Source organism: Cladophialophora carrionii (assembly GCF_000365165.1).
Source record: "Cladophialophora carrionii CBS 160.54 unplaced genomic scaffold supercont1.2, whole genome shotgun sequence".
NCBI classification, from domain to species: Eukaryota; Fungi; Ascomycota; class Eurotiomycetes; order Chaetothyriales; family Herpotrichiellaceae; genus Cladophialophora; species Cladophialophora carrionii.
Window position 1 is genome coordinate 221,572 of NW_008481827.1, and position 20,703 is coordinate 242,274.

Sequence of the window (20,703 nt, forward strand, 5' to 3'; positions counted from 1 at the left end):
GACAACGACCGGTTGCTTTTGCATGTACCCAGTAGGTCGGGATGCGTCGTCCCATCCGACGCCCGACCACTTGTTCATCGTTATTTACAGAATGGCCGCAATGTTTGACGCAGTCACCTCAACTGCCAGACCCCATCCCTCGCCCGCTATCCGAGAATATCACTGCGTACCCACGGCCGTGACAAACCTTTCGAAAAGAAGAGGGACAATGCTCTTGCCACTCGATGGTCCGAGCGCACATCTGAACAAGGAAGACAAGAAATGCTGAAATACATGTGAGTGTGCTCGTCGTGAATAATTGTGATGTTCAACCAGGCTCAGAAATGGTCTTGTGAAGGGCCACACATTGTCGAGCAAAGTACGTCCCGAGGTCTCTGCGGCCGTCTCATGTCGCCAGCATTACACTGTTGGGAAAACACTGGAAATGGACCAAGCTGCAACGCTCGTGTCAATTGCGGTCGATCTCCCAGCTGGAGCGATTCGTTTCAGATCAAGAAAGCTTTCGGATGGAAGCTGAGTGCGACATTGTTCCAGCTGGTACTGGACAATATGCTCAAAACAGCGAGGGATCGTCTTCCCTTCAGCCGCCTCTCCCATTTCTCCTACTTCTTCATGCTATAAATCCCAAGGTAATTGCCCTCTGTGTCCTCAAAGTGCTGCATAACGGCCATGTCACCTTCTGGCATGATCTCTGTCATTCTTTTGCCACCTGCCTCCACGATTTTCTACGTCACCCATCAGCAACTACTCGTACACCACCCTTGCGCAGATGGACAACGGTTCACCTTTTCATACGAGTTGATATCATCCACATACAGATACAGGACTACTCCACCTTTGCCGTGCGAGGCGGCCCACTCGGATTCGCTGACGCGGGTGATTCCACCACCGGGGCAGGGCTGACCAGGAACCTCGAACATGGCGATCTCTGTTGGATCGAGAGTGCGTCCATCGGCCGTTGTTGTCCTGTTGAAGCGCCAGTCGAACACATTGCCGTAGAAAGCCTTGGCTACAAGCAAAAGGCAATCGTTAGCCCTGTTTTCAGAGAGTTCGACATTTGGCGCGGATGTTTACCTCGCTGGACATCAGTTGCCAGGACATTGATCCAGCATGGGGTGCCGTCCTTTGGGGGACTCCAGGTTTCGGCCATGTTGTGGTTTCGGTTGTCTCAGACAGCGGATTCTGTACCAGGTGTGCAATCGAGAGGACTCAGCTCGAGAAGAGAGATAGGGAGATGGGTAATATATGCCGTTGGAGCTGTGAAGCCGGGCAATACTGTTTCCGCTTCGTGAACGCTTCGTATGCAATACGATGCGTAACTTCCTTTCGCTGCAACCTTCTCCGCGTTAATTGGTCAAGATCCTGTTGCTGCCTGCTCTGCCTGGCACCAAGCCGAAAGCTGTTGTACATGGCAGCGAGACTGAGCCCCAGGGTTATTCGTCCCAACATCCGGAGGAGAAAGACTGGTTGAGACGTAGCCATTAGCCGATTGCAGAGAAGCACATGCCCCTTTTCGTGGGGATGAAAGATCAGACCGTGAGGGACAAAAAAGATACCGGGTACATGTGGGCAGAGCATTCTTCCGCTGCTATTGGGACCGAGTTTATCATGAGCTATGCTACCCACGTACGGCATCGCATACCTCGTAGCATCGAGCACAGCAGCTCTGCGACTCAATGGTAGGCCGGTCGCTTTGAGGCAGACCCTGTTGCGACCATCGAGGCTGATGCCAGAAATTTCATTATTCGCGGAGCTTGTTTTTTCCGTTCCGAAAGCCGGCGTTTCTCCGCTGCAGCCTCGCCTTGGCGGACGCATTTCGAAATTTTTCTTCAGCTGCCTGAGAATTCGCTCATCTCACACCGAGATTCTGGTGATGCGGCGCTTTGTTGTGCACAGCTCGACGAGAATTCCGCCCACCAGCAACATGTTTCCTTTTTATCGCAATTGGTGCAACGCCTGCTAGCATGGGCTTCGAGCCGTCAAGGGTCCGTGAGCACCGCCGGAGCGATCGGTTGCTACCCTGCGCCCTTTGTCCACAATCTACAGCTCCACCTCAGCGAGCTTGTCCATGAGGCTGACGGCGGAGACGGCTCCTACCACCCAACTTTGTGTTTGCCACAACCAAATAGCCTTCCAGAACGCCATCCACACCTTGTGCGCTTATCTAAGGTTGCGTACCCTCAACGTAGCAGTACCAGTGAGAAGGTAGCCTTGCCGGACGGCCTGCAGTATCTCCTCGTGCGGTTTTTCCTCGTTCCAACCCACAGAATTTTTTCACAGACTCCGCTGTAATTGATCGCCATCATGGCTCTCATTTGTTGTTCGCCGTCGACGATCATCGCATCTTGCCGACGCCTGCGCGAAACCCCACTGCTAGACATCTATTTTAGAGCCATGCGTCCCCTGCTGGTACGTGCCTGTCCTCATCCCTCGGATTCATTGCTTCGCTAGCTTTCTCTCTACGCGCCCCAGACAGACACTTGTCATGGAAAAGGACCTTGAAGCGAGGGCAGGTAGCCCTGTTGGGAGCTCCGAGGTGTCCGAGGGCAAGGTTGAATATCCTCGTGCTTCGACCGCTGTCGGTCGCTTCCTCGACGGCTTCAAACGGAACCCCAATGCTCGCGTCACCGCTCAAGCCATCGACGCCAATGGCCGCATCCTCAAGGATCAACCTCCCGCAGAGCCAGCCTTGGCCATGAAGTTGAAACAACGACACCTGCAAATGATTGCCATCGGCGGCTCAATAGGCACCGGCTTATTCGTTGGTTCTGGCTCTGCCCTCGCAAGCGGTGGCCCAGCGTCCCTGGTTCTCGCATATGGTCTGATCGGCCTGACCTTGTACTGCACCACTCATGCTCTCGGCGAACTTGCAGTCCAATATCCTGTTGCGGGAGCGTTCTCCGTCTACGCCAGTCGTTTCGTGGACGAAGCTTGGGGATTTGCCATGGGCTGGAAGTGAGTGACAGAGACCTGACTTGACACGTGGGAGACTGACCGTTTCTTTCAGCTACGCGCTTCAGTGGCTCGTGACGCTCCCGCTTGAAATCGTTGCCGCATCGCTCACTCTCGACTTCTGGCCCGGCAGTCGAGGCACTAACGGAGCCGCTTGGGTCACTATTTTTCTGGTCGCCATCATCCTCATCAATTTCTTTGGCGTTAGAGGTTACGGCGAGGCTGAGTTCGTCTTCTCGATCATCAAAGTCCTCGCGGTGATTGGCTTCATCATTCTCGGAATTGTCATCAACACCGGTGGAGTTGGGAGCCAAGGATATATCGGGGCACGCTACTGGTACGATCCGGGTGCATTCGTGAGTTCTCGAGACGCTTCTGGATCCCTACCGGCCGCTGACAAGATCCCAGAATCACGGGTTTAAAGGCCTCTGCTCGGTCTTTGTGACTGCCGCATTCTCATTCAGTGGAACCGAATTGGTCGGTCTTGCCGCTGCTGAGACGGAGAATCCGCGCCTTGCTCTGCCTACCGCAGTAAAGCAGGTCTTCTGGCGCATTGCCCTCTTCTACATGGTGTCACTCACCGTCGTCGGCGTTCTCGTGCCCTCCAACGATCCAATGTTGCTCAACGGCAACTCTTCGGCCGATGCCAATGCTTCCCCTTTCGTCATCGCGGTACGCAACGCCGGCATTGATGCCGTTCCGTCCATCATGAATGTCGTCATCCTGATCGCCGTACTGTCCGTTGGAAACTCATCCGTCTACGGTGCAAGCCGTACGCTTGCTGCGCTTGCCGACATGGGTCAGGCCCCCAAGATTTTAGGCTACGTCGACCGGGAAGGGCGCCCTCTGGTTGCTATCATCGTCTCGTCGCTTCTTGGATTCCTGTGTTACATCGTTGCGGCTGGACCGGACACATCCGGCGAGGCCTTCAATTGGATGATCGCAATCAGTGGTCTGGCCGCCATCTTCACGTGGGGAACGATCTGCTTATGCCATATTCGCTTCCGCAGGGCCTGGCGAATGGCCGGCCACACCCTCGACGAACTCGCTTTCAAATCACAGGCTACAGTCTATGGCTCTTGGATCGGCCTGATCATGAACTGCCTCATCCTCGTTGCGCAGTTCTGGACCGGTATCGCTCCTGTCGGCTATGCCGAAATGTCTGCCTCTGAACTTGTCAAGGGGTTCTTTGAGGTCTACCTCGCCGCCCCAATCGTCATTGTCATGTACCTCGGATACAAGCTGTGGTATAGGACGAAGATCAGGCGGGCCGGAGAGATCGATATCACGAGCGGTCGACGAGAGGTCGAGAATCTCCAGCAGATCCTGGAGGAGGAGCGCAGGGTCCGGAAGACCTGGCCATGGTGGAAGAAGACCTGGAAAACATTGTGCTAGACTATCTTTTTTGGTGCTGGAACTTGTCAATGACAGTAGCTGAGGGGACTCTTTTTAAATCTCGAGCGAGTCTGAACAGCCAACTAAGCCCGACTTTTCTCATGCCTCCCATGTTTTCGTCCTGGCACGTGGTCGAACGTGAAGATTGTCCACAAGCAGTTGAAGCTGTTCCAAGAGGCAACGACCACATACCTACTTACGTCTCGCAACGCTTGTGGGTCCTTTACGAGCTCGAGGTAAGCCCACGCGAATACATATCACCAGCCGCGCGCGCCACCGGTCACCACTAGTATGCCAACCTTTCGGACTTCCAACTGAACGACACCGCTGAAGACGAGGTCGCTACTGGTGACGGTTCGAGTGGCATTAATTCCTGACAAGGTTAACAACGCAATTCCTGAGTAGCTTTACAAATCGATTCGGTGGGTGGAATAATTATGGCGTCCTGGCATGATTCCACCGGCGCCACAGAAACTCTCTCCCGGCTCCAGTGGAACCTCTCGCAGAAAGAAGATTGAAGCCGAAAAAGAGAGTAAGAAACTCCAGATCGTTCGACATCATATGGTGCAATTGCTTCGGAAAGGAAGGTGGTGCAAAGCATCGCGACGCCTCATTGTACCAAATACATAATCAGGCGGCTATTTGAACCTGCTGACTTGCCGACCGCGGACAGGGATAACCAAAATTCGTGATTCTCATACACTGGTAAGCAAACACTCATACAATCTCCAACTCGTCCTCACTGTCACTACCGTGAGCGGCCACTGTGTGACCTGGTGCGCCCAGACTGTCTCTTCCAGCCTCGCGGATGCCCTTGGCCGTGACGAAACGTGTTTTCTTGACTGGCGACAGACGGACATCTGCAGCGGTGCGCTTTCGATTCTCCTTCGTAGTACTCCCGCTGGAAAGGATGGCCATTGATATCGCGGCAGAACCCTTGCTCGAGGCATCGTCCAGACCGTTGTCGCCGACAGCCTTTATTTTGTTGTCTTCGCCGAGTTGTTTCGCTTTGCGACGCAAATACTCGGCGCCAGCACTGTCGAATCCGAACCCGCCGTGTTCTCTCGAGCCGAGCTTCTCGGCAATCTCCCTCTCTTTGGCTTGCGCGGCCAGGCGTCTCCGCAGGCGGGCATTCCGGTCGCTCGGTCGGGATAATTCTCCCTCGACGGCCTGAATGAACGGGTCGTCCGGACTGGCGGCACCACCACGACCAGTATCACGCGCCGCGCCGCCGCCACCCTTCGGTCCCGTAGTGGCGATGTAATAATGTGCGCCGGTCTCGCGGTCGAATTTTCTCCCATCTCTGTTCAGCAACCCCTTGTGGGCGCGATCCTCATTCCTCGTCATCGGCCGATTCTCCCGCCTTCCAAACCCGTTGGACCCGGTGTTGACGCCCATCCTCCCGGCCTTGGTTCGCTGGATCTCGGCGTTCAGGTGCCACTCACAGATGTCCGTCTTCGCGGTGTTGACCCAGCTGCCACATTCCTTGCCGTCCTTCTTCAGCGTTTTGCAGTAGCCCAAGTCTCGCGCGTGGCCGATCTCGAGAACTGTGTCGCTGTCGTCGGACAGCGACAGGGAGAATGCCCCGGTGTCGGATTTTCCTGGCTTGGGCGGCATTATGCCCGGGTTGAGGATCGCTACAACCGTGCCAGGAGTGAGGCGGTGGTACCGCGGTAGCGCCGTGCCAAATAAGTACAGGTCAATTGTCCAGGCCAAGTCTGTAAGGGTGATGGCCATGAAGCGTCGGCTGTTGTGCGAGCCATCGTCCCATCGTTTCTCCCAGTCCCTCGTGCCAACGGTGGATTTGTCGGGATCTCGTTGGTTGGGAATCTTCTTGTGGTCCATGGGGGAGGATTTGGAGGCAATGACGGCGAAAACCACGTAGTCGCACACTGTTTCCGGGAGTTCGTAGTCGGGGGATTGCACGTTCTTGAGTAGGTCGGGAATACGGTAGATTGTGAATGTCTCGGTGGGAAGGGTGCGTCTGAGGAAAGAATGTGGAAGGACTCGGGAGGTCAGGTGTAAGCCGGAGAAGTCTTCGAACAAGTTGGCGGCTCCTTCATGTCTTGAGGGCTGGCCCGTGTCCTTTGAAGGAGAAGCTCGCAGGTCAGGCATGGTTCGACTCTTTTTAAGATGTTGCGTGCCGCTGTGTGCTTCTGCTGCAGCGGTGAGAACTTGGTCGCGGCTGTACTCAAAGTATTGTCGCGTGGGTGATTTCGAGGCTCCCTGCCCACGTGTTTCGGCCGCTGCTGTTCGATAGCTCTCGAGCTCATCCTGATTCAAAACGAAACCTCTCCGGCGGTTTTGGACTGTTGTCGCACGGCGTCGTTCGATGGTGGTTTCCCGTTCTCGAGCTTCGGTCATACGTTCACTGAATGTCTTCCTGCACTCGCTGCTGGTGGCTGTCCGAGTGGAAGTTGCAGAGCGAGTCGAGTTAAATGCTGAAGACCGAGAGGTAGGTCGGTCGGTGAGGGTGGTTGATGAGTTGATCATGGAACGGTTCCCTGTGACGGTACTGGCTCTTTTGAGCGAAATGTCGGCGCCACGTATTCCCTTATCAATACCCAGCAAGACACGAGATGGTGACTTTGGAAGTGTAGCCTGTATTCGTTTGGTAGGGGAGGCTTTGACCTCAACTTGAGGAGCCGGCGGTCCATGGGCCGAACCAGGCCTGGAGGAGGCCCTTCCTGGTGTTGCAGCGCGAGCTTTGTCTTTTTGCAGCTTCTTCAGCTTCAACTTTGCCTCAATCGCTGCTAGCTTCAGTTGTAGCGTCTCTTCATCCTCGTCATCCTCAGGACTCTCGTGTTGAGGGGGGAAATCATTGTTCGTCCGTGCCGCTCGCAGTCTGTCCACCAGGCTAGGTGTTGTCGCTGAGCGCTGCATTGACGATGTATCATTCTTATAGGCTTCGTACTTCTTGCGGCCACTTGGAGAACTCAGCAGCGCCGCATGAGGTGAGACTGGAGGCCATGGTCCACCAGAAGACATCCTTGGGAGACTTGATTCAGGGTTGAAAGTGTCTGGTGTTTGTTCAGGTGGATTAGGCCCCAGCTAGAGCAGACTCAATCCTTTGTGAAGTGGGAAGGACTCCGCCAATGGCTCTGCAACGACCATGCGCTTGAGTTCATACACCTACTCATTTCTGTGACAGTCTTCAACACACAGTTTCAAGTGAACACAAAACGATGGATTGCGGAGAAGGCTGGACCCCGATTGGCTGGCCGTGACGCGCTGAGCACGCGTGTCGCGAGGCTGCGAGGGGTGAAAGGCCGACTGTCAAGCGAGCAAGTCTCTGCATCCAACGGCATACTTGTACTTATTACCACGACTCCAATACCGTGCACAGGGGACGACTTAGGGTCATCATGGCAATCACAACACGCTCAGGCTCCAAGAGTCCAGTCAAGAAATCCTCCTCCAAGACGAACGCTGCCACTGACAGCCCACAACAAAATCCGTTAAAGCATTTCATCCTCCCGAAAGACACACCCACTCAATCCCGCTTCATACTCTTGCGCCATCCCCGCGACCCGGACGCTCAGCGGTTCTTGTTTTGCCCGGAAAAAGGGCTATATCACTTCACAAAAGTCAGCCCACCCTCCGCAGATCCCCGGAGTCTACTGTTCACACCACTCGAACCTGATCGCGCCGAGAGTCACGTAGCAGATCACTTAGACCAGTCCCAAGCTGCAACTGAAGCGAGTCTCTCTTGTGAGGAGGGCTATGTCAGCAAGACCGCCGAGTTCTTCGTCGCAACGCCGTTTGACCTTGCTTTCATTATCCTACCCCTCGTTACAGGCAGAAACCTATTCCAGCCAATCGACGACTTGCTTGAGGAGCACATGCGTGAGAACAAACACCTGAGATACTTGCTCGAACATGGCAGACGTATGGTGGAGGAGGCAATGTCCCGGTTTTGCGACACCATACAAGCAGGAGATGAGCAAATGTTCAGATTCAGTGAAGACAAAGTACTGCGGATGCTGATACAGAAAGCTGATGCTGCCATGGCACGGGGTTTGCCCTCTACGTTGGAAGAGAAGTTCGTGACGAGAGCCTTGGAAGCACCTATACTGAGCGTCAAACGGGAAGACACGACCATATCCGCAATTAAAACCAAGTCAAATGCAACAGCGCCAGACGATGAGGAAGACGACGAAAGTGCCTCGGAGGTGTTCGAGTCTCAGTCTTCTGCTGCAAGCATAGCACCCTCGGCGGTATTTTCAGAAGCCTCAACCGCCACCTCCGTAAGCACAGTCGTCCCCGAAACGATATCTCCGGAGCTACTTGAGCTGCAAAAGAGACGGACTGTGTTAGACTTCCTCCTTGAATCCTACGTGCCAAACGCGATAGCGGACAGGATAAGAGCCCGGCTTGCTGCCAAAGGATCCCCGATCGATTTTGCTCCTCTCGATGGTCACCTTAGTTCGCTAGCAGCACTCCGAGCCGAAGCATTATTGTCAAGGTCTATCAGCGATTTCAGCCGGAAGAGGGGTTTGGAAGACGATGAGACCGCCGAGCTAAGAGCCGAGAAGAAGAGGAAACAGGAGGAAGAGGACAAACGGAAGAGGTTGGGAGAATCCAACGGGGTGCGCGCATTGAAAAAGGTCGATGTCTCCGGGATGAAGAAGATGAGTGACTTTTTCGCGAGGAAACCTGCCGCCAGAGTCGTCTGAGGTAGATGGAAGCCACTCTGGCCTCGGCAGGCGCTCCGTCTCTTTGCTGCTCTGGCGTATCTGTCTGGACACCGTACGATTCGCATCCTACTCCAGCTACAGGTGGATGTGCGACGGGCCGGCTGAAATTCTGGAGGCCAAGACGCGCGGGTATTCGGAGCGAACACCTCCGAAGCCGACAAGAGCGCATATCGAGTCGTCACCACCAGTCCATCTCCATCTCCATCTGCGAGGCTTGATGGCTGCAGCCTTGGCAGATGCGCCGGGATCGGCATGTTGGAGATCCGAACGACAGGAAGATCTCGTCATAGACACGGCTTGGCCATAACAAACAAGCAGTTCATCCAACCATCGTGCCAGTCTATCGCGTCTACCTTTCCCCCCCCGGACCAGTTATGCTCTCATCTCGGAATGGATCACACAGATCCAGCAGTCGCGGGCTGCGCCTTCCCCAGCTGCGCCGGGTCCCACCTGGAGCATTCGTACTCGTACTTACGTCGACGATGCAAGCACGCACCATATGGCAGTGACAACTGTATTCTCTCGAAGCCTTTCTTCTCTTCAAACGGCTTCTTGTCAGGTAGGCTGTCACTGTATCACCGTATCACCGACCTGTGGGCTTCATTCCTACGGACTCGCATGTTATTCCTGCAGTATTTATCCCGCAATAGCCGTCTGTTTCTTCAGCTCTCATGATGGTGTCGTGTGGCTCAAATTGACCTCACCTGAGATACAAACGCACAGCGACTTATACCTTTGCGGTCCTTAATCCACCATGGACCAGCCGGCTCCGACAGATAGGAGCAATCCTGGTGGCTCTCTTTCAGCCCGCGCGGAATCATCTACGGGTCAGCCATATACTCCCAACCAGCAACGCGCTCAACAAGACCATCCACAAGGTTCTATCGAAGACACGTCGAATTGCTCCACAGCGTCAGAGAACTTACCTCAGCCCCCGCCACGCGCACACTTTACCGCGACTTCATCGGCCGAGGTTCAAGACCAGGGGACACCTTCGTTCAGCAAGGACGCCACAGCTGTCAACTCTTCAAGCAATGCTTCGCGCGAGGACACCAACAACTCCCATGCCCGCCCATTGTCCTCGAGCTCGTTCTCGACAGGCACATCGGATGATTCTCCGACAGAAAGACGCGACTCCAGATTCGAGCCTCTAACGACGACACCATCAGCTCGGGAAAAGCGCCCGGGTCTACATCAGCGGAAGAGCATACAGACTGAGGATGACCTGTTCACCGCCTTGTCACGCCGGCGGACCAGTGCCTCAGGCAAATCTCATGGCGAGCTCCAGGAAGAGAATGATGAAATAGAGAGACTCATGTCCCGCATGTTTGGCAAAGCTCGACAAGAACATAGCGAAGAGGAGAAGACTCGTCACAGTGGTGTCATCTTCCGTGATCTAACAGTCAAGGGTGTCGGACTCGGTGCCAGTCTGCAGCCAACAGTTGGCGACATATTCCTGGGCCTACCTCGGGCGCTGAGGACCCTTTTTACAAAAGGTGCCAAAGCTGCGGGTGGCAAGCCCCCAGTCCGTGAACTTCTCAGCCATTTCGATGGTTGCGTCAGACCGGGCGAGATGCTACTGGTTCTGGGCAGACCTGGGTCTGGTTGTTCGACATTCCTGAAGACGTTCTGCAATCAGCGTGAGGGTTTCGAAGCAGTTGAAGGGGATGTCACTTACGGCGGTACTGATGCCAAGACCATGAGAAAGGACTTTCGAGGAGAAGTCATCTACAACCCCGAAGACGATCTGCACTATCCTACTCTGACGGTCAAGCGTACCTTGATGTTTGCTCTTCAGACCCGGACACCAGGTAAGGAATCGAGATTGGAAGGTGAGTCTCGGGCAGACTATATGAAAGAATTCTTGAGGGTCGTGACCAAGTTGTTTTGGATCGAGCATACCCTCGGCACCAAAGTTGGTGATCAATTCGTCCGAGGAGTATCTGGCGGAGAAAAGAAGCGTGTGAGCATAGCAGAAGGTAGGCTATACGTCCAAGAGGGTCATGACTTGCTGACATCGCTACAGCCATGATTACCAGAGCCTCTGTTCAGGGCTGGGACAACTCGAGTCGGGGCCTCGACGCCAGTACTGCTCTGGAATACGTTCAGTCTATTCGAGCTCTCACGAATATGGCACACACCTCGACTGCAGTTTCTCTGTACCAAGCCGGAGAATCCCTATACGAATTGGTTGACAAAGTCCTGCTCATTCACGAGGGGAAGTGTCTGTACTTTGGACCAGCAGATCGTGCGAAGCAATACTTCATGGACCTTGGTTTCGAGTGCAAGCCGCGATGGACGACTGCCGACTTCCTCACTTCAGTGACCGACGCTCACGAAAGAGCTGTCCGGGAAGGTTGGGAAAATCGGATTCCTCGAAACGCAAACGACTTTGCGTCCTTGTACCGGAATTCGGATGCCTACCAACGCAATCTAGAAGACATCCGAGATTTCGAGGCTCACCTGGAGGAACAACGGACTGTCCGTCACGAAAATAGGTCCAAGAAAAACAAGAAGAAGAATTATGCGATTCCCTTCCACAAGCAGGTGCTTGCATGCACCCATCGACAATTCCTTGTCATGCTGGGCGATCGAGCCTCGTTGGTCGGCAAATGGGGCGGTATTGTTTTCCAGGTACGGGCCTGTATTCTCCAAGTATCTGGTGTGTGATTGACCTGTTAACAGGGACTTATCGTCGGCAGCTTGTTCTTTCAGATGCCAAAGACAACTGCTGGTGCCTTTCCGAGAGGTGGCGCTATCTTCCTCGTCCTCCTCTTCAATGCCCTTTTGGCCCTGGCCGAAATGACGGCCGCTTTCGCATCGAAACCGATCTTGCTGAAGCACAAATCGTTTTCCTTCTACCGCCCCGCAGCCTATGCTCTCGCGCAAACGGTGGTCGACGTACCGTTGGTTGCCATTCAAGTCCTCTTATTCAACATCATCATATACTGGATGGGTGGGCTTGCTGCCTCCGCTTCTCAATTCTTCATCTCCTGTCTTATCATTTGGATCGTCACGATGGTCACCTATGCCTTTTTCCGCGCCATTTCCGCTCTGTGCAAAACCCTCGACGACGCGACGCGCTTTACCGGCGTCTCGATCCAGATTTTGGTGGTATATACGGGCTATCTTATCCCACCTGAACAAATGCGAGTCTGGTTCAGCTGGCTTCGAAGGATCAATTGGATACAGTACGGCTTCGAGTGTCTCATGTCGAACGAGTTCACGGGTCTCATCATGGACTGTGTACCGCCGAGCCTTGTGCCACAAGGTCCGGATGTCTCACCTCAGTATCAGTCGTGTACATTGGCTGGTAGCCAGCCTGGACGGACCTACGTCGATGGTGCCCGTTACATTCAACAAGCCTTTGGGTACAGCCGCTCGCATTTGTGGCGAAATTTTGGCATTCTCTGGGCCTTCTTCGCTTTTTTTCTCGCAGTCACCGCCTTCGGGATGGAGATCATGAAGCCAAACGCCGGAGGCGGCGCCATCACCGTCTTTAAACGTGGTCAAGTTCCGAAGAGGATGGAAGAATCCATTGAGACTGGTGGAAGAGAAAAGAAAGCAGATGGTGATGAAGAATCTCGCAGCTCTACACAAGAGACCACGGTGGAAAAGATGATGAGTCCGGAAAGTGAAAGCAAGGAGCTACCAAACACAAAACAGGACGACGGCCCAGTTGATCAGGTCGCGAAGAACGAGACAGTCTACACCTTTCGGGATATCAATTACGTGATTCCATACGAGAAGGGCGAACGGAAGCTTCTGCAGAATGTGCAAGGGTATGTTCGTCCTGGGAAACTCACTGCGTTGATGGGCGCGAGTGGTGCTGGGAAGACAACTCTTCTCAATGCATTGGCGCAGCGCCTCAATTTTGGCACGGTGACGGGCGAGTTCCTTGTGGACGGCCGACAGCTGCCCAAGTCGTTTCAGCGAGCCACCGGATTTGCCGAGCAAATGGATATCCATGAGGCCACCTCGACGGTCAGGGAAGCACTGCAGTTCTCGGCCCTACTTCGTCAGCCTAAAGAGGTGTCGATTGAGGAAAAGTACAGCTACTGCGAGACTATCATCGACCTTTTGGAAATGCGGGATATCGCGGGCGCCACTATTGGGCAGATTGGCGAAGGACTGAATCAAGAACAGAGAAAGCGGTTGACCATCGGTGTTGAGCTCGCCAGCAAGCCGGAGCTGCTCATGTTCCTAGATGAACCGACTTCTGGGCTCGATTCCGGGGCAGCCTTCAACATTGTTCGGTTTCTTCGGAAACTGGCCGATGCTGGTCAGGCCATTCTCTGTACTATCCACCAGCCATCGGCCGTCTTGTTCGAGCATTTCGACGAGCTCATCTTACTCAAGGCTGGGGGCCGAGTTGTCTATCATGGCCCGCTTGGCCATGATTCGCATGACCTCATACACTACTTTGAAGAGAATGGTGGGCCCAAGTGTCCGGCTGATGCGAACCCAGCAGAGTACATGCTGGAGGCGATTGGTGCTGGCGATCCCAACTATAAGGGCAAAGACTGGGGCGATGTTTGGGAACAGAGCAGGAACTATCAAGAACGATCCAACGAGATCACCGAAATGATTGAACGCCGAAAGCATGTCGAGCATAGCAAGAACGTGACAGACGACCGAGAGTACGCCATGCCACTTACGACACAGACTCTGGCTGTGGTCAAGAGATCATTTGTGGCGTATTGGGTGAGTCCCAGGTGTCCCCCCCCCCTTTTGAGTTTGGTTTGTGCTTTGTGACTGATATCGTGCAGCGCACCCCTAACTATATCGTTGGCAAGTTCATGCTTCACATCATGACGGGGCTTTTCATCTGCTTCACCTTCTACCACCTTGGCTTCGCCTCGATCGACATGCAATCCCGCCTGTTTGCAGTGTTCCTGGTGCTCACCATTTCTCCGCCCCTCATCCAACAGTTACAACCGGTCTTCCTCAAGTCTCGGAACATCTTCGAGTCGCGGGAGAACAACGCCAAGATCTACAGCTGGTTTGCCTGGACTACCGGCTCGGTCTTGGTCGAGATCCCTTACTCCTTGCTCGCCGGAGCTATCTTCTACTGTTGCTGGTGGTGGGGCATCGCCGGGTACCGGTCGTCGACCTCTGGCTTCACCTCTGGCTTCCTGTTGCTGAACATCCTGCTCTTCGAGCTGTATTATGTCAGTTTCGGACAGGCTATCGCCTCGCTCTCGCCCAACGAACTCCTCGCCAGTCTACTGGTGCCATTGTTCTTCCTTTTCGTGGTCAGCTTCTGTGGTGTGGTCGTCCCGCCCGCACAGTTGCCGTATTTCTGGCGAAGTTGGATGTACTGGCTCACACCGTTTCACTACCTCCTCGAAGCAATGCTGGCAGCCATAATCCACAATAAACCTGTCCGATGCAATCAGGGGGAATTTGCCCGATTCCGCGCACCCCCCGGCCAGACCTGTCAATCGTACACGCGACAGTACATCAGCCAAGCCGGAGGCTATGTCCAGGTGGGATCGGAGGGACTGTGCGAGTTCTGCCAATATGCGACGGGCGACGAGTTCGGACGTGGGTTTTCCGTCTTCTATTCCCATATCTGGCGGGACTTTGGCATCTTCGTCGCGTTCATCATGTTCAACTATGCTGTCGTCTACGCATGTACTTTCTTAAGGTTCAAGGCGAAGAATCCATTCAAGGCTGTCATGATGAAGAGGAAGCAGAAGAGTTGAAGCGTGAAAGTTCTGGCGCACAAGCTTGGAAGACGGATACAGATCGCCACTCCGGAGCTTCATGCAAAAGTATAGTTATCACTACTGCTCGGATTATATTCATTCGTATGAGGGCTAGAACAAGAGCGCTATAGTGCTGGGATAGCCTCGGGGAATTCGGAATTGATATAATCACCTCTCCCACAATAACAGCTTCGATCCTTGCCGACCCAGGCTTCCTGGCACCCTATCTCGTGGAGGTCTAGAGGCCACAGTTATCAGGCGGAGGGTCCGCTGGACCATTTCGAGCCGACGGGTTTGGCTTCAGCTCGCTTTCCACTTCTGAGGTCGTTGGGTTGCTTGGTTCCTCGCGGCGCCACGCTCCTGAGCATTCGACCCCTGACGTGGCCCGTCGCTACAGGCTGATTTGACTAAAACCTTGACCAGTTCGGGACGGACGCCGCGTGGAATGCTTCGCTGTCATCGAGTCAACGTCACCATAAGTCGTCGTCCGAGCTCGGATTCAGCTCGCTTGCTCACAAGAGTCACCCTCGCGCAAGCCATGCATTGACCCAAAGACGATGGCTGTACCGGGCCTATCAGCTTGTCGGTGAGCATAGCTACGACATTGGGTATTTACCTACTCGGAGGAAGACGTGCGCTCGAAGCCCACGATCATCTACCATACCGTCCGCATGTTCTGGTTCTGCCGCGATGCACGGTAAAGAGGACGCCATGGCCGGGTTGGATGTGTCCCAGTTGAAGCTACCAGACATTGACTTTCTGAACCCCTCGAAAGGCATACAATGCTATACCTACAACTGTGTCTCTGGATGTTCGATCGAGCTCTCTGTTCCTGGAAAACCGCCACTGATCAAATCGGGCATGAAGCGGTTCACGATTGACCATCTCGAGCTCGAGCGCAAGGACACGACTCCGCCCTATTTCAACGGCATCTTTCGTTGTCGGGTTCTGCAAAATGGCCGTGAAGTCTTCAACAAATGGGTCGAGATCAACGCCATCACTGGAACACTGGGCCAGGGGACCATGACGACCCTGGTCGACCAGACCTCGTTGATCAGCAACGACATTTGTGTGACGCACTGTTTCTACGATGCGCCTCACAAGGGCAACATCGCCGGCCTTCCGTACTGGGATCAGTTCTATGTAACGGTCAGTCCGAATATCTCGGCATGGATGTCCACCATTGCACCGTTGGGGTCCGTAGCTGCGGCGAAGCCCTTCAGGCGCCTTGTTCTGCCGGCCGCGCACGATGTCGGCATGAACAGCTTGCACACTTCAGATATATTGTTCCAGAGATTCGGAGCAGCGTTTGCAAGGGTGAGGCACTCCTCAGCAACGTCGCAGAGCCTGATGCAATTCCCAGAGAGCTTCTTCTCCAGTACAGTACGCGCAAGCACGCGGCTAATTTCACTCTGCAGGTGGTCGAGTCAATTGCGCCCGCAGGCAAAGATCTGCAGATAGCAGACATCCTCAAAGGCCCTCTGATACCCAACGTGATCCAGAGCTCTTCGATCACGCAGAAGGACGAGCTACAGTCCATGCTGGCCATCGGGGCGCGCTACTTCGAATTCCGACCAGCTTACTTACACCAAGCGTTTCGTGGACTGCCACAGCTTCAGGACATGAAGGACAAATTGTTCTTCATGCATGGCCCGATCCCGGGGATGGGGTACAACGACTTTCTGGACGACTGCGTCGCCTTCCTCGTGCGCAATCCGGGAGAAATCGTGGTGGTCCACCTCCGCTGGGACGGTGTGCCGGCCGAGTGCGCCCGTCCTACGCCCGACGACCTCAACCGCCATCTGAGTGAAGCGCTCAAGGCAGCTCAGGGCGGCGCGCTCCAAATCGGCCACCTCCAAGAAATGACCTCACAGACCATCGACGAACTACGAAGAACGCAAAGGCGACTGCTGGTGATCCAGAACGTCGACAACTATAACATCTACTCGGACCAGGCCAACGCCACACTGAACGGGGACTCGATCATCGCGCAGTTCAACAACATTTCCACCGCCCAACAGGACGGCAAGGCGTTTACCAACATCCAGTGTCAAGCCACCGCGACGAATCTCGGGCTGAAGATCTGGTTCTCGGCCATTGCGGCGACGGCGTCGAATTCGTGGTTGCTCGCCACCAAGGCCATCTGTGACAGTAAGACGATGCCATGGGTCAAGGACAAGGCGCTGGAGAAGCTGCCGCAAGATCAACTGCTTGTGCTGATGGATGACTTTGTCGACGGCGGCATGTGTGATGTGGCCTTGGACCTGAGCATGCAGCGGTTGAAGAAGCCTTGAAAACCGTAAAGACCTTGAACACCGCAAACGCCTTGAACACCGTAACTACGTTGAATGTCATGAACCTGATGGACAAGGTGTAGTAAGGAGGCCAGGTAGGGGTAAGATGCCATTACGATACTGAAGCTATCAGGCGATCTAGGGTCCTGAGGGACTATCCCCCCTACGTACCCATAACCACACGACTGAGTATCCACCTGGGGTCTCACATTGAACACCTTGAACAGTCTCAAACAGCCTGGAACAGGGTTTGGATATTAATCATGGAATACGAAGGGATACATACAGTACTAACTATGGAGACTTGATCGCTCGCGCTGTCGTGCTGACTCAGTACAAGTACAGTAGTAATGCTTTTCGACTCATGACGCTGGACCAATCTACCTAGGCACCTACCTAGGTACCTACCTAGGTATCTACCTAGGTATTTTGAAAGGTGTTGCCAGTTACGGATTCGATACATATCGTTTGTGAAGTGAATAGACATATTAGCTACCGATTCGATACATACGGTTCGTGAAGTGACGTGAATAGACATACATAGCTACCCTTATTTATGCTGGGTGGTGTGAAGAAATCACGACTCGGGATGGTCCCCAACATATTTGTTGGCGACAAAAAATATGGTATGGCACAAAATGAGTGCCGCCCCCCATCATCAATCAGAGCTGTTGCTACAGTACAGTAGAAGTGCACCGTCTCGGTGCTGGTTCTAGTGCTTGCTTGCTTGCTTGCTTGCTGATTCATCGTAGAAGGTGAATCATGTACCAGGAGTCTATGTGAAGTACTCCGTACATACCTGAAGGTCAATACCGGTGCTAAGAACCAGGTGCTACAGTCCCTGTCACCGCAGTCGTCGATTTATCTACCTACCGACCAGACCATCCCATTCCATTCAGAAGTCTCTACTCCGTACAGTACGTTTGACTCAAGTCTTCTTCGGCAGCGGCGGCGGCGGCGGTGACCCACTCGCACTCACAATCCGCGTGGGAACGACGCTTATCCCAGCCACAGTCATGGTGCCGGCGAAAGTGCGACTTGCACTTTTGCCCACAGTCACGACTTTGGTGCTGGTCATGGGAGGAGGAGGGGGAGGAGGAGGCGTCGACGCCCGGTGGGAGTCGGGTTGGTGTGGCCGTGACTGTCACGTAGTTTGTATGTGTGCTGACGCTGACGCTGACGCCGACGCCGACGCCGGCGGCCGAGTTGCCTGGTTCCCCGGAACTGCCGCTGTCGGTGCCGCTGCCGGTGCCACACCGCGAGTAGTCACCCAGTGCCAGGTGCTGGACTGTGCCGGTCAGACTGGCGTCGCATATGGCGAATGTGGTGGCTGAGAGACAAAGAAATTGGCCGGCCGCGGTGCATTGTCCGGCGGAGGTGTATGTTTGCAATGGCTGGGGGTCGGGATGAGGGTGAGGATGGGGCAGGGCGGCCCCGAGCGAGGAAAGAGAGAGGAATATTAAGGAGAAGATCGTCTTCATCGTCTCTTGCGTGGGCGCGTATGTTTTCGAGGGTCGTATGGCGGGATAGGAGAGTGCGTGATGCAAGGATATAGAGGATTGTATTTTGTGTGACTGATACTTGAGAGCTGTCTGGTGCTGCTGCTGCGGACATTGTTGCAGGAGGTTAGCATTTTTTAAACCCACGGCTAAGGACAAGTCAAAGATTCTTTCAGCACTGTGCCTGTTCTTGAAAAGCTTCTTTGTTGCGATCGCGGTATTCATTGTCTCTGCTTTGTCGAGTTAGAATGTGACGGTCGTTGAGGCAATATATGGGGAGGACAAGACGGCTTTGTTGACAACAATTGTGCCACGTACGGAGTACTGTAGCTCGAGAATCGGACTCAACAAGGACGGTTGTTGGCCTCGACCCAAGACAGAGATAAACACAAAGGACGGTAATGGCGCTTGCAGCAGAAACCTGGAATAGGAGGCCAGGACGGCTGTGCCGCTATAGTATGAACAAGCAGAGAGTGACGCCTAACCTACCTGGACGCAGAGTCGGCCATCAATAGGATACCGCCAACCATGCGACTACAATGCACCTACAGTAATGAGCCGTAGACCCGGCGGGATGGCAGGACATCCTCGTCTCTTCTCGAATGGCGGGTGTGCAGACCGGAACCCAGGCTGAAACGGCGAGAAGGCTCCGTTGGTAACCGTCCCCCTTCTCATACTACCATATGGGGGCCTCGAAGTTGCTCGTCTGGCGGCTTCTCTGCAGAAGCTTGCGGCTCTCTCGATTCTGTCAATGATTCCGGCTTCACCGCCTCGGCATTGCCACGACCCAACTCTTGCTCTTTCTGCATTCCTTTGTCCTTGACGGCTACAGCATCCTTCTCACGCTGCACCAAGGCCTTCGCCTTCTCTCCGGCGATGTGGTCCACCAGCGGATTCTTGAGCGCGTCTGCTGCTGCAAACATGCCGGCCTCGACTCGACTGGGACCTCGGCCACTTCCCAAATACTGATTCTCCCAGTCAAAACCAGTGAAATACACGCCGACGAAGTATTCTTCCCGGCCTTGACCGTAATGGACCACGGGAGCCTTTTCGTCGACGTAGTTGATCTTGGTCCCCTTCATCAGAATCTTCTTGGCCAGTTCCTCCTTGGTCTTCTTTGGCTTCGGAGGAGTGCTGGCAGCGACTGCTTGGACCTTTGGTTCCCACAACTGGTGGAGCCAGCTTTTGGCCGTCTCTGCGCCGTCCGGGCTGGATAGGACAACGGCTGCGACGTACGCTTCGAAGACGTCGCCTTTGACCTTGAGCCATACGTGGGGCGGGCTGTTTTGAAACTGCTTGTAGTTCTTGAGCTGTCTGTCGAGACTGTAGAGGCTGGCGTATTGACCGATCGTCTCGTTTCTGACCAGTGTCTCCCGCAGTTGGGACATTTTGCCGACTTCGAGATCGGGAAAGCGATTGAATATCAACTGTGTCGCGTAGAGTTCGAGGTAGGCGTCACCAAGGAACTCGAGTCGGTCATAGCTGGCTTGAGGGTCCTGAGGCGCCTGGCTGGGGTGGGTGAAGACAACATTCCGGTATTCATTGCTGATCTGGGGGAGACGCGGAAGTCCATCGCTAGCAGGTTCGGGGAGGACATTGTGATGTTTTCGCGAGCAAGGCCCGTCTCTGCGGACCTTTTTGGCGGGCTGAAGGTGACCGCCTCCGTACTTGCGCTTATTGTCGGACTCGGCCATGTTGATACGGACTCCCACGTCGACGCAGCGGTATGACGAGAGACTCACTGAGAGGTGTTGTCTTCGATTTGAAAGTCTAATTACTGGTTGCACAAGAAACTAGAAACTGCGTCTCGCTGGAGGTGGAGAAAACTTCGATTCCCCCGAAATGCAGCCGGTCGCAGACTGACGCGACTGAGCAATTCATCGCTTCGACTTCTGGCATTTGCTCTGGCTAGAACTTTCCCATCAATCGATACACCAGGACAGACAAGCATTGCAATGGCTTCTCCGTCGAGAGGTCGGCTATTACAGCTCACGAAGGTGAGGCTCCCCTTGCCAGACTACTCTACTCTCCCGAACTGCGCCATCCGATATCGTGCGATGGAGGAGTGATGGGCCTCCTTTGGCTATACTTCCGCAGCGCGCTGATTCTTTCTCATCCTCTAGCTCCAATGCTCTATCTTCTCCACGACGTTCAA

General features: G+C 54.3%; 7 protein-coding genes across 7 annotated transcripts; 4 read left to right on the plus strand and 3 right to left on the minus strand.

The window, feature by feature from the left end:
* Positions 1-602: 602 nt before the first annotated feature.
* On the minus strand, positions 603-1,150 carry G647_02144 (uncharacterized protein; the record flags this gene model as incomplete). The annotated part of the gene is made up of 3 exons (XM_008726494.1): positions 603-725; positions 786-1,009; positions 1,075-1,150. 3 exons carry the CDS (start codon positions 1,148-1,150, stop codon positions 603-605), a joined length of 423 nt encoding a protein of 140 aa, XP_008724716.1.
* Positions 1,151-2,485: 1,335 nt separating this feature from the next.
* Positions 2,486-4,347, plus strand: G647_02145 (uncharacterized protein; the record flags this gene model as incomplete). The annotated part of the gene is made up of 3 exons (XM_008726495.1): positions 2,486-2,955; positions 3,008-3,308; positions 3,361-4,347. 3 exons carry the CDS (start codon positions 2,486-2,488, stop codon positions 4,345-4,347), a joined length of 1,758 nt encoding a protein of 585 aa, XP_008724717.1.
* Positions 4,348-5,064: 717 nt separating this feature from the next.
* Positions 5,065-7,335, minus strand: G647_02146 (uncharacterized protein; the record flags this gene model as incomplete). Its single annotated transcript, XM_008726496.1, has 1 exon — positions 5,065-7,335. One exon carries the CDS (start codon positions 7,333-7,335, stop codon positions 5,065-5,067), a length of 2,271 nt encoding a protein of 756 aa, XP_008724718.1.
* Positions 7,336-7,712: 377 nt separating this feature from the next.
* Positions 7,713-9,023, plus strand: G647_02147 (uncharacterized protein; the record flags this gene model as incomplete). The annotated part of the gene is made up of 1 exon (XM_008726497.1): positions 7,713-9,023. One exon carries the CDS (start codon positions 7,713-7,715, stop codon positions 9,021-9,023), a length of 1,311 nt encoding a protein of 436 aa, XP_008724719.1.
* Positions 9,024-9,798: 775 nt separating this feature from the next.
* G647_02148 (uncharacterized protein) lies at positions 9,799-14,752 on the plus strand (the record flags this gene model as incomplete). The annotated part of the gene is made up of 4 exons (XM_008726498.1): positions 9,799-11,023; positions 11,071-11,678; positions 11,730-13,748; positions 13,814-14,752. 4 exons carry the CDS (start codon positions 9,799-9,801, stop codon positions 14,750-14,752), a joined length of 4,791 nt encoding a protein of 1,596 aa, XP_008724720.1.
* Positions 14,753-15,466: 714 nt separating this feature from the next.
* Positions 15,467-17,049, plus strand: G647_02149 (uncharacterized protein; the record flags this gene model as incomplete). Its single annotated transcript, XM_008726499.1, has 2 exons — positions 15,467-16,072; positions 16,174-17,049. 2 exons carry the CDS (start codon positions 15,467-15,469, stop codon positions 17,047-17,049), a joined length of 1,482 nt encoding a protein of 493 aa, XP_008724721.1.
* Positions 17,050-19,219: 2,170 nt separating this feature from the next.
* G647_02150 (uncharacterized protein) lies at positions 19,220-20,242 on the minus strand (the record flags this gene model as incomplete). The annotated part of the gene is made up of 1 exon (XM_008726500.1): positions 19,220-20,242. One exon carries the CDS (start codon positions 20,240-20,242, stop codon positions 19,220-19,222), a length of 1,023 nt encoding a protein of 340 aa, XP_008724722.1.
* Positions 20,243-20,703: the final 461 nt, after the last annotated feature.